The sequence below is a fragment of the Oncorhynchus keta genome, chromosome 28, assembly GCF_023373465.1.
Source record: "Oncorhynchus keta strain PuntledgeMale-10-30-2019 chromosome 28, Oket_V2, whole genome shotgun sequence".
In the NCBI taxonomy this organism is placed as follows: domain Eukaryota; kingdom Metazoa; phylum Chordata; class Actinopteri; order Salmoniformes; family Salmonidae; genus Oncorhynchus; species Oncorhynchus keta.
This window is the reverse complement of record NC_068448.1, coordinates 78,176,388-78,190,703: the sequence shown is the minus strand read 5'-3', so window position 1 is coordinate 78,190,703 and position 14,316 is coordinate 78,176,388. Positions and strand designations below refer to the sequence as shown.

Below are 14,316 nucleotides of genomic sequence, written 5' to 3'. Positions count from 1 at the left end.
GTAGGAGGGGGACTGGGGGAGTTGGAGGGGGACAGGAAGGTGACTGGGGGACAGGAAGGTGACTGGGGGAGGAGGAGGGGGACAGGAAGGTGACTGGGGGAGGAGGAGGGGGACAGGAAGGTGACTGGGGGACAGAAAGGTGACTGGGGGACAGGAAGGTGACTGGGGGAGGAGGAGGGGGACAGGAAGGTAACTGGGGGAGTAGGAGGGGGACTGGGAGAGTTGGAGGGGGACAGGAAGGTGACTGGGGGAGTAGGAGGGGGACTGGGGAGTTGGAGGGGGACAGGAAGGTGACTGGGGGAGTAGGGGTGCAGGAGGGTGTCGTACCGCCCTTTGTAGAGCCTTGTGGTCGACAGTATGCTCTCGACGGTGCTCCTGTAGAAGACTGTGAGGGCCCTCTGGGACAGGCCAGTGGTATACAGCAGGGAACCTGTTTTAAGAATCTGTGTCTAGTATATAATGGGGGGCGGCCCGTCAGGAAGTCCAGGACCCAGTTGCATAGGGAGGTGGTGAGGACTGTGAGCTTTGAGGAGGGCACTATGGTATTGAAGGTTGAGCTGTAGTCGACCAACAGCATCCCTGTTATACTGTCATCATGTCCCCTGTTACATCCTGTTATAATGTCATCATGTCTCCTGTTACATCCTGTTATACTGTCATCATGACCCCTGTTACATCCTGTTATACTGTCATCATGTCCCCTGTTATAATGTCATCATGTCCCCTGTTACATCCTGTTATACTGTCATCATGTTCCCTGTTACATCCTGTTATACTGTCATCATGTCTCCTGTTACATCCTGTTATACTGTCATCATGTCCCCTGTCACATCCTGTTATACTGTCATCATGTCTCCTGTTATACTGTCATCATGTCCCCTGTTACATCCTGTTATACTGTCATCATGTCCCCTGTTACATCCTGTTATACTGTCATCATGTCTCCTGTTACATCCTGTTATACTGTCATCATGTCTCCTGTTACATCCTGTTATACTGTCATCATGTCCCCTGTTATACTGTCATCATGTCCCCTGTTACATCCTGTTATACTGTCATCATGTCCCCTGTTACATCCTGTTATACTGTCATCATGTCTCCTGTTACATCCTGTTATACTGTCATCATGTCCCCTGTTACATCCTGTTATACTGTCATCATGTCCCCTGTTACATCCTGTTATACTGTCATCATGTCCCCTGTTACATCCTGTTATACTGTCATCATGTCCCCTGTTATACTGTCATCATGTCCCCTGTTACATCCTGTTATACTGTCATCATGTCCCCTGTTACATCCTGTTATACTGTCATCATGTCTCCTGTTACATCCTGTTATACTGTCATCATGTCCCCTGTTACATCCTGTTATACTGTCATCATGTCCCCTGTTATACTGTCATCATGTCACCTGTTACATCCTGTTATACTGTCATCATGTCCCCTGTTACATCCTGTTATACTGTCATCATGTCTCCTGTTACATCCTGTTATACTGTCATCATGTCCCCTGTTACATCCTGTTATACTGTCATCATGTCCCCTGTTATACTGTCATCATGTCCCCTGTTATACTGTCATCATGTCACCTGTTACATCCTGTTATACTGTCACCATGTCCCCTGTTACATCCTGTTATACTGTCATCATGTCTCCTGTTACATCCTGTTATACTGTCATCATGTCCCCTGTTACATCCTGTTATACTGTCATCATGTCCCCTGTTATACTGTCATCATGTCCCCTGTTACATCCTGTTATACTGTCATCATGTCCCCTGTTATACTGTCATCATGTCCCCTGTTATACTGTCATCATGTCACCTGTTACATCCTGTTATACTGTCACCATGTTCCCTGTTACATCCTGTTATACTGTCACCATGTCCCCTGTTACATCCTGTTATACTGTCATCATGTTCCCTGTTACATCCTGTTATACTGTCATCATGTCCCCTGTTACATCCTGTTATACTGTCATCATGTCCCCTGTTACATCCTGTTATACTGTCATCATGTCTCCTGTTACATCCTGTTATACTGTCATCATGTCTCCTGTTACATCCTGTTATACTGTCATCATGTCTCCTGTTACATCCTGTTATACTGTCATCATGTCCCCTGTTACATCCTGTTATACTGTCATCATGTCTCCTGTTATACTGTCATCATCCCTGTTATACTGTCATCATGTCCCCTGTTACATCCTGTTATACTGTCATCATGTCTCCTGTTATACTGTCATCATGTCCCCTGTTATACTGTCATCATGTCCCCTGTTACATCCTGTTATACTGTCATCATGTCCCCTGTTATACTGTCATCATGTCCCCTGTTACATCCTGTTATACTGTCATCATGTCTCCTGTTACATCCTGTTATACTGTCATCATGTCCCTGTTACATCCTGTTATACTGTCATCATGTACATCCTGTTATACTGTCATCATGTCCCCTGTTACATCCTGTTATACTGTCATCATGTCCCCTGTTACATCCTGTTATACTGTCATCATGTCCCCTGTTACATCCTGTTATACTGTCATCATGTCCCCTGTTACATCCTGTTATACTGTCATCATGTCCCCTGTTACATCCTGTTATACTGTCATCATGTCCCCTGTTACATCCTGTTATACTGTCATCATGTCCCCTGTTACATCCTGTTATACTGTCATCATGTCCCCTGTTATACTGTCATCATGTCTCCTGTTACATCCTGTTATACTGTCATCATGTCTCCTGTTACATCCTGTTATACTGTCATCATGTTCCCTGTTATACTGTCATCATGTCTCCTGTTACATCCTGTTATACTGTCATCATGTCCCCTGTTATACTGTCATCATGTCTCCTGTTACATCCTGTTATACTGTCATCATGTCCCCTGTTACATCCTGTTATACTGTCATCATGTCCCCTGTTACATCCTGTTATACTGTCATCATGTCTCCTGTTACATCCTGTTATACTGTCATCATGTCTCCTGTTACATCCTGTTATACTGTCATCATGTCCCCTGTTATACTGTCATCATGTCCCCTGTTACATCCTGTTATACTGTCATCATGTCCCCTGTTACATCCTGTTATACTGTCATCATCATGTTACATCCTGTTATACTGTCATCATGTCCCCTGTTATCCTGTTATACTGTCATCATGTCCCCTGTTACATCTTGTTATACTGTCATCATGTCCCCTGTTACATCCTGTTATACTGTCATCATGTCCCCTGTTATACTGTCATCATGTCCCCTGTTACATCCTGTTATACTGTCATCATGTCCCCTGTTACATCCTGTTATACTGTCATCATGTCTCCTGTTACATCCTGTTATACTGTCATCATGTCCCCTGTTACATCCTGTTATACTGTCATCATGTTCCCTGTTACATCCTGTTATACTGTCATCATGTCCCCTGTTATACTGTCATCATGTCACCTGTTACATCCTGTTATACTGTCATCATGTCCCCTGTTACATCCTGTTATACTGTCATCATGTCTCCTGTTACATCCTGTTATACTGTCATCATGTCCCCTGTTACATCCTGTTATACTGTCATCATGTCCCCTGTTATACTGTCATCATGTCCCCTGTTATACTGTCATCATGTCACCTGTTACATCCTGTTATACTGTCACCATGTCCCCTGTTACATCCTGTTATACTGTCATCATGTTCCCTGTTACATCCTGTTATACTGTCATCATGTCTCCTGTTACATCCTGTTATACTGTCATCATGTCCCCTGTTACATCCTGTTATACTGTCATCATGTCCCCTGTTATACTGTCATCATGTCCCCTGTTACATCCTGTTATACTGTCACCATGTTCCCTGTTACATCCTGTTATACTGTCACCATGTTCCCTGTTACATCCTGTTATACTGTCATCATGTCACCTGTTATACTGTCATCATGTCCCCTGTTACATCCTGTTATACTGTCATCATGTCACCTGTTATACTGTCATCATGTTCCCTGTTACATCCTGTTATACTGTCACCATGTTCCCTGTTACATCCTGTTATACTGTCATCATGTCACCTGTTATACTGTCATCATGTTCCCTGTTACATCCTGTTATACTGTCACCATGTCCCCTGTTACATCCTGTTATACTGTCACCATGTCCCCTGTTACATCCTGTTATACTGTCATCATGTTCCCTGTTACATCCTGTTATACTGTCATCATGTCCCCTGTTACATCCTGTTATACTGTCATCATGTCCCCTGTTACATCCTGTTATACTGTCATCATGTCTCCTGTTACATCCTGTTATACTGTCATCATGTCTCCTGTTACATCCTGTTATACTGTCATCATGTCTCCTGTTACATCCTGTTATACTGTCACCATGTCCCCTGTTACATCCTGTTATACTGTCATCATGTCTCCTGTTATACTGTCATCATGTCCCCTGTTATACTGTCATCATGTCCCCTGTTACATCCTGTTATACTGTCATCATGTCTCCTGTGTCATCATCCTGTTATACTGTCATCATGTCCCCTGTTACATCCTGTTATACTGTCATCATGTCCCCTGTTATCCTGTTATCATGTCCCCTGTTACATCCTGTTATACTGTCATCATGTCCCCTGTTACATCCTGTTATACTGTCATCATGTCTCCTGTTACATCCTGTTATACTGTCATCATGTCTCCTGTTATACTGTCATCATGTCCCCTGTTACATCATGTTATACTGTCATCATGTCCCTGTTACATCCTGTTATACTGTCATCATGTCCCCTTTTACATCCTGTTATACTGTCATCATGTCCCCTGTTATACTGTCATCATGTCTCCTGTTACATCCTGTTATACTGTCATCATGTCCCCTGTTACATCCTGTTATACTGTCATCATGTCCCCTGTTACATCCTGTTATTCTGTCATCATGTCCCCTGTTATACTGTCATCATGTCTCCTGTTACATCCTGTTATACTGTCATCATGTCTCCTGTTACATCCTGTTATACTGTCATCATGTTCCTGTTATACTGTCATCATGTCTCCTGTTACATCCTGTTATACTGTCATCATGTCCCCTGTTATACTGTCATCATGTCTCCTGTTACATCCTGTTATACTGTCATCATGTCCCTGTTACATCCTGTTATACTGTCATCATGTCCCCTGTTACATCCTGTTATACTGTCATCATGTCCCTGTTATACTGTCATCATGTCCCCTGTTACATCCTGTTATACTGTCATCATGTCCCCTGTTACATCCTGTTATACTGTCATCATGTCCCCTGTTACATCCTGTTATACTGTCATGTCCCCTGTTACATCCTGTTATACTGTCATCATGTTCCCTGTTACATCCTGTTATACTGTCATCATGTCCCCTGTTACATCCTGTTATACTGTCATCATGTCCCTTTTACATCCTGTTATACTGTCATCATGTCCCCTGTTATACTGTCATCATGTCACCTGTTACATCCTGTTATACTGTCATCATGTCCCCTGTTACATCCTGTTATACTGTCATCATGTCCCCTGTTACATCCTGTTATACTGTCATCATGTCCCCATGTCCCCTGTTATACTGTCATCATGTCCTGTTACATCCTGTTATACTGTCATCATGTCTCCTGTTACATCCTGTTATACTGTCATCATGTTCCCTGTTATACTGTCATCATGTCTCCTGTTACATCCTGTTATACTGTCATCATGTCCCCTGTTATACTGTCATCATGTCTCCTGTTACATCCTGTTATACTGTCATCATGTCCCCTGTTACATCCTGTTATACTGTCATCATGTCCCCTGTTACATCCTGTTATACTGTCATCATGTCTCCTGTTACATCCTGTTATACTGTCATCATGTCTCCTGTTACATCCTGTTATACTGTCATCATGTCCCCTGTTATACTGTCATCATGTCCCCTGTTACATCCTGTTATACTGTCATCATGTCCCCTGTTACATCCTGTTATACTGTCATCATGTCTCCTGTTACATCCTGTTATACTGTCATCATGTCCCCTGTTACATCCTGTTATACTGTCATCATGTCCCCTGTTACATCCTGTTATACTGTCATCATGTCCCCTGTTACATCCTGTTATACTGTCATCATGTCCCCTGTTACATCCTGTTATACTGTCATCATGTCCCCTGTTACATCCTGTTATACTGTCATCATGTCCCCTGTCATCATCCTGTCATCATGTCCCTGTTACATCCTGTTATACTGTCATCATGTCCCCTGTTACATCCTGTTATACTGTCATCATGTCTCCTGTTACATCCTGTTATACTGTCATCATGTCCCCTGTTACATCCTGTTATACTGTCATCATGTTCCCTGTTACATCCTGTTATACTGTCATCATGTCCCCTGTTATACTGTCATCATGTCACCTGTTACATCCTGTTATACTGTCATCATGTCCCCTGTTACATCCTGTTATACTGTCATCATGTCTCCTGTTACATCCTGTTATACTGTCATCATGTCCCCTGTTACATCCTGTTATACTGTCATCATGTCCCCTGTTATACTGTCATCATGTCCCCTGTTATACTGTCATCATGTCACCTGTTACATCCTGTTATACTGTCACCATGTCCCCTGTTACATCCTGTTATACTGTCATCATGTTCCCTGTTACATCCTGTTATACTGTCATCATGTCTCCTGTTACATCCTGTTATACTGTCATCATGTCCCCTGTTACATCCTGTTATACTGTCATCATGTCCCCTGTTATACTGTCATCATGTCCCCTGTTACATCCTGTTATACTGTCACCATGTTCCCTGTTACATCCTGTTATACTGTCATCATGTCACCTGTTACATCCTGTTATACTGTCACCATGTCCCCTGTTACATCCTGTTATACTGTCATCATGTCCCCTGTTACATCCTGTTATACTGTCATCATGTCCCCTGTTACATCCTGTTATACTGTCATCATGTCCCCTGTTACATCCTGTTATACTGTCATCATGTCCCCTGTTACATCCTGTTATACTGTCATCATGTCCCCTGTTATACTGTCATCATGTCCCCTGTTACATCCTGTTATACTGTCATCATGTTCCCTGTTACATCCTGTTATACTGTCATCATGTCTCCTGTTATACTGTCATCATGTCTCCTGGTACATCCTGTTATACTGTCATCATGTCCCCTGTTACATCCTGTTATACTGTCATCATGTCCCCTGTTACATCCTGTTATACTGTCATCATGTCTCCTGTTACATCCTGTTATACTGTCATCATGTCTCCTGTTACATCCTGTTATACTGTCATCATGTCTCCTGTTACATCCTGTTATACTGTCACCATGTCCCCTGTTACATCCTGTTATCACTGTCATCATGTCTCCTGTTATACTGTCATCATGTCCCTGTTATACTGTCATCATGTCCCCTGTTACATCCTGTTATACTGTCATCATGTCCCCTGTTATCATCCTGTTATACTGTCATCATGTCCCCTGTTACATCATGTATACTGTCATCATGTCCCCTGTTATACTGTCATCATGTCCCCTGTTACATCCTGTTATACTGTCATCATGTCTCCTGTTACATCCTGTTATACTGTCATCATGTCTCCTGTTACATCCTGTTATACTGTCATCATGTTCATCCTGTTATACTGTCATCATGTCCCCTGTTACATCATGTTATACTGTCATCATGTCCCCTGTTACATCCTGTTATACTGTCACCATGTCCCCTGTTACATCCTGTTATACTGTCATCATGTTCCCTGTTACATCCTGTTATACTGTCATCATGTCTCCTGTTACATCCTGTTATACTGTCATCATGTCCCCTGTTACATCCTGTTATACTGTCATCATGTCCCCTGTTACATCCTGTTATACTGTCATCATGTCCCCTGTTATACTGTCATCATGTCTCCTGTTACATCCTGTTATACTGTCATCATGTCTCCTGTTCATCCTGTTATACTGTCATCTCCCCTGTTACATCCTGTTATACTGTCATCATGTTCATCCTGTTATACTGTCATCATGTCTCCTGTTACATCCTGTTATACTGTCATCATGTCCCCTGTTATACTGTCATCATGTCTCCTGTTACATCCTGTTATACTGTCATCATGTCTCCTGTTACATCCTGTTATACTGTCATCATGTCCCCTGTTACATCCTGTTATACTGTCATCATGTCCCCTGTTATACTGTCATCATGTCCCCTGTTACATCCTGTTATACTGTCATCATGTCCCCTGTTACATCCTGTTATACTGTCATCATGTCCCCTGTTACATCCTGTTATACTGTCACCATGTCCCCTGTTACATCCTGTTATACTGTCATCATGTTCCCTGTTACATCCTGTTATACTGTCATCATGTCCCCTGTTACATCCTGTTATACTGTCATCATGTCCCCTTTTACATCCTGTTATACTGTCATCATGTCCCCTGTTACATCCTGTTATACTGTCATCATGTCTCCTGTTACATCCTGTTATACTGTCATCATGTCTCCTGTTACATCCTGTTATACTGTCATCATGTCCCCTGTTACATCCTGTTATACTGTCATCATGTCCCCTGTTATACTGTCATCATGTCCCCTGTTACATCCTGTTATACTGTCATCATGTCCCCTGTTACATCCTGTTATACTGTCATCATGTCCCCTGTTACATCCTGTTATACTGTCACCATGTCCCCTGTTACATCCTGTTATACTGTCATCATGTTCCCTGTTACATCCTGTTATACTGTCATCATGTCCCCTGTTACATCCTGTTATACTGTCATCATGTCCCCTTTTACATCCTGTTATACTGTCATCATGTCCCCTGTTACATCCTGTTATACTGTCATCATGTCCCCTGTTACATCCTGTTATACTGTCATCATGTCTCCTGTTACATCCTGTTATACTGTCATCATGTCTCCTGTTACATCCTGTTATACTGTCATCATGTCCCCTGTTACATCCTGTTATACTGTCATCATGTCTCCTGTTATACTGTCATCATGTCTCCTGTTACATCCTGTTATACTGTCATCATGTCTCCTGTTACATCCTGTTATACTGTCATCATGTCCCCTGTTATACTGTCATCATGTCCCCTGTTATACTGTCATCATGTCCCCTGTTACATCCTGTTATACTGTCATCATGTCCCCTGTTACATCCTGTTATACTGTCATCATGTCCCCTGTTACATCCTGTTATACTGTCATCATGTCCCCTGTTACATCCTGTTATACTGTCATCATGTCCCCTGTTATACTGTCATCATGTCCCCTGTTACATCCTGTTATACTGTCATCATGTCTCCTGTTACATCCTGTTATACTGTCACCATGTCCCCTGTTACATCCTGTTATACTGTCATCATGTCTCCTGTTACATCCTGTTATACTGTCATCATGTCCCCTGTTACATCCTGTTATACTGTCATCATGTCCCCTGTTACATCCTGTTATACTGTCACCATGTCCCCTGTTACATCCTGTTATACTGTCATCATGTCTCCTGTTACATCCTGTTATACTGTCATCATGTCTCCTGTTACATCCTGTTATACTGTCATCATGTCCCCTGTTACATCCTGTTATACTGTCATCATGTCTCCTGTTATACTGTCATCATGTCTCCTGTTACATCCTGTTATACTGTCATCATGTCTCCTGTTACATCCTGTTATACTGTCATCATGTCCCCTGTTATACTGTCATCATGTCCCCTGTTATACTGTCATCATGTCCCCTGTTACATCCTGTTATACTGTCATCATGTCCCCTGTTACATCCTGTTATACTGTCACCATGTCCCCTGTTACATCCTGTTATACTGTCATCATGTCCCCTGTTACATCCTGTTATACTGTCATCATGTCCCCTGTTATACTGTCATCATGTCCCCTGTTACATCCTGTTATACTGTCATCATGTCTCCTGTTACATCCTGTTATACTGTCACCATGTCCCCTGTTACATCCTGTTATACTGTCATCATGTCTCCTGTTACATCCTGTTATACTGTCATCATGTCCCCTGTTACATCCTGTTATACTGTCATCATGTCCCCTGTTACATCCTGTTATACTGTCACCATGTCCCCTGTTACATCCTGTTATACTGTCATCATGTCCCCTGTTACATCCTGTTATACTGTCATCATGTCCCCTGTTACATCCTGTTATACTGTCATCATGTCCCCTGTTACATCCTGTTATACTGTCATCATGTCTCCTGTTACATCCTGTTATACTGTCATCATGTCTCCTGTTACATCCTGTTATACTGTCATCATGTCTCCTGTTACATCCTGTTATACTGTCACCATGTCCCCTGTTACATCCTGTTATACTGTCATCATGTCTCCTGTTATACTGTCATCATGTCCCCTGTTATACTGTCATCATGTCCCCTGTTACATCCTGTTATACTGTCATCATGTCTCCTGTTATACTGTCATCATGTCCCCTGTTATACTGTCATCATGTCCCCTGTTACATCCTGTTATACTGTCATCATGTCCCCTGTTATACTGTCATCATGTCCCCTGTTACATCCTGTTATACTGTCATCATGTCTCCTGTTACATCCTGTTATACTGTCATCATGTCTCCTGTTACATCCTGTTATACTGTCATCATGTCTCCTGTTATACTGTCATCATGTCCCCTGTTACATCATGTTATACTGTCATCATGTCCCCTGTTACATCCTGTTATACTGTCACCATGTCCCCTGTTACATCCTGTTATACTGTCATCATGTTCCCTGTTACATCCTGTTATACTGTCATCATGTCTCCTGTTACATCCTGTTATACTGTCATCATGTCCCCTGTTACATCCTGTTATACTGTCATCATGTCCCCTGTTACATCCTGTTATACTGTCATCATGTCCCCTGTTATACTGTCATCATGTCTCCTGTTACATCCTGTTATACTGTCATCATGTCTCCTGTTACATCCTGTTATACTGTCATCATGTTCCCTGTTATACTGTCATCATGTCTCCTGTTACATCCTGTTATACTGTCATCATGTCCCCTGTTATACTGTCATCATGTCTCCTGTTACATCCTGTTATACTGTCATCATGTCTCCTGTTACATCCTGTTATACTGTCATCATGTCCCCTGTTACATCCTGTTATACTGTCATCATGTCCCCTGTTATACTGTCATCATGTCCCCTGTTACATCCTGTTATACTGTCATCATGTCCCCTGTTACATCCTGTTATACTGTCATCATGTCCCCTGTTACATCCTGTTATACTGTCACCATGTCCCCTGTTACATCCTGTTATACTGTCATCATGTTCCCTGTTACATCCTGTTATACTGTCATCATGTCCCCTGTTACATCCTGTTATACTGTCATCATGTCCCCTTTTACATCCTGTTATACTGTCATCATGTCCCCTGTTACATCCTGTTATACTGTCATCATGTCTCCTGTTACATCCTGTTATACTGTCATCATGTCTCCTGTTACATCCTGTTATACTGTCATCATGTCCCCTGTTACATCCTGTTATACTGTCATCATGTCCCCTGTTATACTGTCATCATGTCCCCTGTTACATCCTGTTATACTGTCATCATGTCCCCTGTTACATCCTGTTATACTGTCATCATGTCCCCTGTTACATCCTGTTATACTGTCATCATGTTCCCTGTTACATCCTGTTATACTGTCATCATGTCCCCTGTTACATCCTGTTATACTGTCATCATGTCCCCTTTTACATCCTGTTATACTGTCATCATGTCCCCTGTTATACTGTCATCATGTCCCCTGTTACATCCTGTTATACTGTCATCATGTCCCCTGTTACATCCTGTTATACTGTCATCATGTCTCCTGGTACATCCTGTTATACTGTCATCATGTCTCCTGTTACATCCTGTTATACTGTCATCATGTCCCCTGTTACATCCTGTTATACTGTCATCATGTCTCCTGTTATACTGTCATCATGTCTCCTGTTACATCCTGTTATACTGTCATCATGTCTCCTGTTACATCCTGTTATACTGTCATCATGTCCCCTGTTATACTGTCATCATGTCCCCTGTTATACTGTCATCATGTCCCCTGTTACATCCTGTTATACTGTCATCATGTCCCCTGTTACATCCTGTTATACTGTCACCATGTCCCCTGTTACATCCTGTTATACTGTCATCATGTCCCCTGTTACATCCTGTTATACTGTCATCATGTCCCCTGTTACATCCTGTTATACTGTCATCATGTCCCCTGTTACATCCTGTTATACTGTCATCATGTCCCCTGTTATACTGTCATCATGTCCCCTGTTACATCCTGTTATACTGTCATCATGTCTCCTGTTACATCCTGTTATACTGTCACCATGTCCCCTGTTACATCCTGTTATACTGTCATCATGTCTCCTGTTACATCCTGTTATACTGTCATCATGTCCCCTGTTACATCCTGTTATACTGTCATCATGTCCCCTGTTACATCCTGTTATACTGTCATCATGTCCCCTGTTACATCCTGTTATACTGTCATCATGTCCCCTGTTACATCCTGTTATACTGTCATCATGTCCCCTGTTACATCCTGTTATACTGTCATCATGTCTCCTGTTACATCCTGTTATACTGTCATCATGTCTCCTGTTACATCCTGTTATACTGTCATCATGACCCCTGTTACATCCTGTTATACTGTCATCATGTCCCCTGTTACATCCTGTTATACTGTCATCATGTCCCCTGTTACATCCTGTTATACTGTCATCATGTCCCCTGTTATACTGTCATCATGTCTCCTGTTACATCCTGTTATACTGTCATCATGTCCCCTGTTACATCCTGTTATACTGTCATCATGTCCCCTGTTACATCCTGTTATACTGTCATCATGACCCCTGTTACATCCTGTTATACTGTCATCATGTCACCCTGTTCCCTCTGTAGTGAAGGAGCACAGCCCTGCGCCCCACAATCATTAATAACTACTAGGTAAATAACATACTGGAAATAAACAGTGTTTCAATTTCTTTCTCTCTTCCCCTCCCCCTTTCTCTATCCCTCCCACCTCTCTCTCCCTCTTTCTCTATCCCTCCCTCCCCTCTCTCTCTTCCCCTCCCCCTTTCTCTATCCCTCCCACCTCTCTCTCCCCCTTTCTCTATCCCTCCCACCTCTCTCTCTCTTCCCTCCCCCTTTCTCTATCCCTCCCACCTCTCTCTCCCTCTTTCTCCGTCTCCCTCCCTCCCCTCTCTCTCTCGCTCCCTCCCACCTCTCTCTCTCTCTCCCCCTTTCTCTATCCCTCCCACCTCTCTCTCCCTCTTTCTCCCTCTTCCTCCCTCCCATCTTTCTCTCTCTTCCCCTCCCCCTTTCTCTATCCCTCCCACCTCTCTCTCCCTCTTTCTCCCTCTCCCTCCCTCCCATCTTTCTCTCTCCACCTCTCTCCCTTCTCTCTTCTCCTCTCCCTCTCTCTCTTCCCCTCCCCCTTTCTCTATCCCTCCCACCTCTCTCTCCCTCTTTCTCCCTCTCCCTCCCTCCCCTCTCTCTCTTGCTCCCTCCCACCTCTCTCTCTCTCCCTCTCCCTCTCCTTCTAGACTTCCAGTCATGTCTGATTTGTGTGGCTCGCAGGATGCCCATAAAGGCGGGGCCAATTCTTCCCGCGCACGAGAGCTTCACCACCCGCCAGGACCTGCAAGGTAACCAATCACAGCACTGAAATCCTACCACCTGACCTGGCATAAACAATCACACGGCGAGGATCATACCACCAGACCAGACATTAACCAATCACATTCACTGAATCATACTACCAGGCTGCCAATAACCAATCACATCCACTGAATCATACCACCAAGCTGCCAATAACCAATCACACGGCCTGAATAATGACCAATGCTGTCCACCAGACGGATCTTAACCAATCGGAAAACAATCTATAAATGACCAGCAATACCCTAACCAATCACACAGCCAGACTGGTACGATCAGACAGATTATAACCAATCACACAGCCAGACTGGTACGATCAGACAGATTATAACCAATCACACAGCCAGACTGGTATGACCAGACAGATTATAACCAATCACATGAGTCTTTAAATGAGGTTTCCAGTGACAAAGGAACTCTTCTCAAGGTGTCACTGTGAAGCGATATGGTAGAGAGAGTGTGTGGTCTGAGTGCTGTCCCAAAGCCTGGTCATTACCCAACCTGTGACCCTGGTGTACTGCTGTCCCAAAGCCTGGTCAATACCCAACCCGTGACCCGGGTGTGTTGCTGTCCCAAAGCCTGGTCAATACTCAACCCGTGACCCTGG

The 14,316-nt window shown here is 43.3% G+C and overlaps 1 protein-coding gene across 1 annotated transcript in view; it reads left to right on the top strand.

Moving 5' to 3' along the window:
• LOC118382809 (nuclear receptor coactivator 2-like) overlaps window positions 1–14,316 on the top strand; it is a 248,574-nt gene that overhangs the window by 146,665 nt on the left and 87,593 nt on the right. Inside the window, exon 7 of the mRNA XM_052484032.1 lies at window positions 13,595–13,696. Coding sequence (XP_052339992.1) covers window positions 13,595–13,696 — 102 coding nt within the window. The remainder of the gene's footprint in view (window positions 1–13,594; window positions 13,697–14,316) is intronic.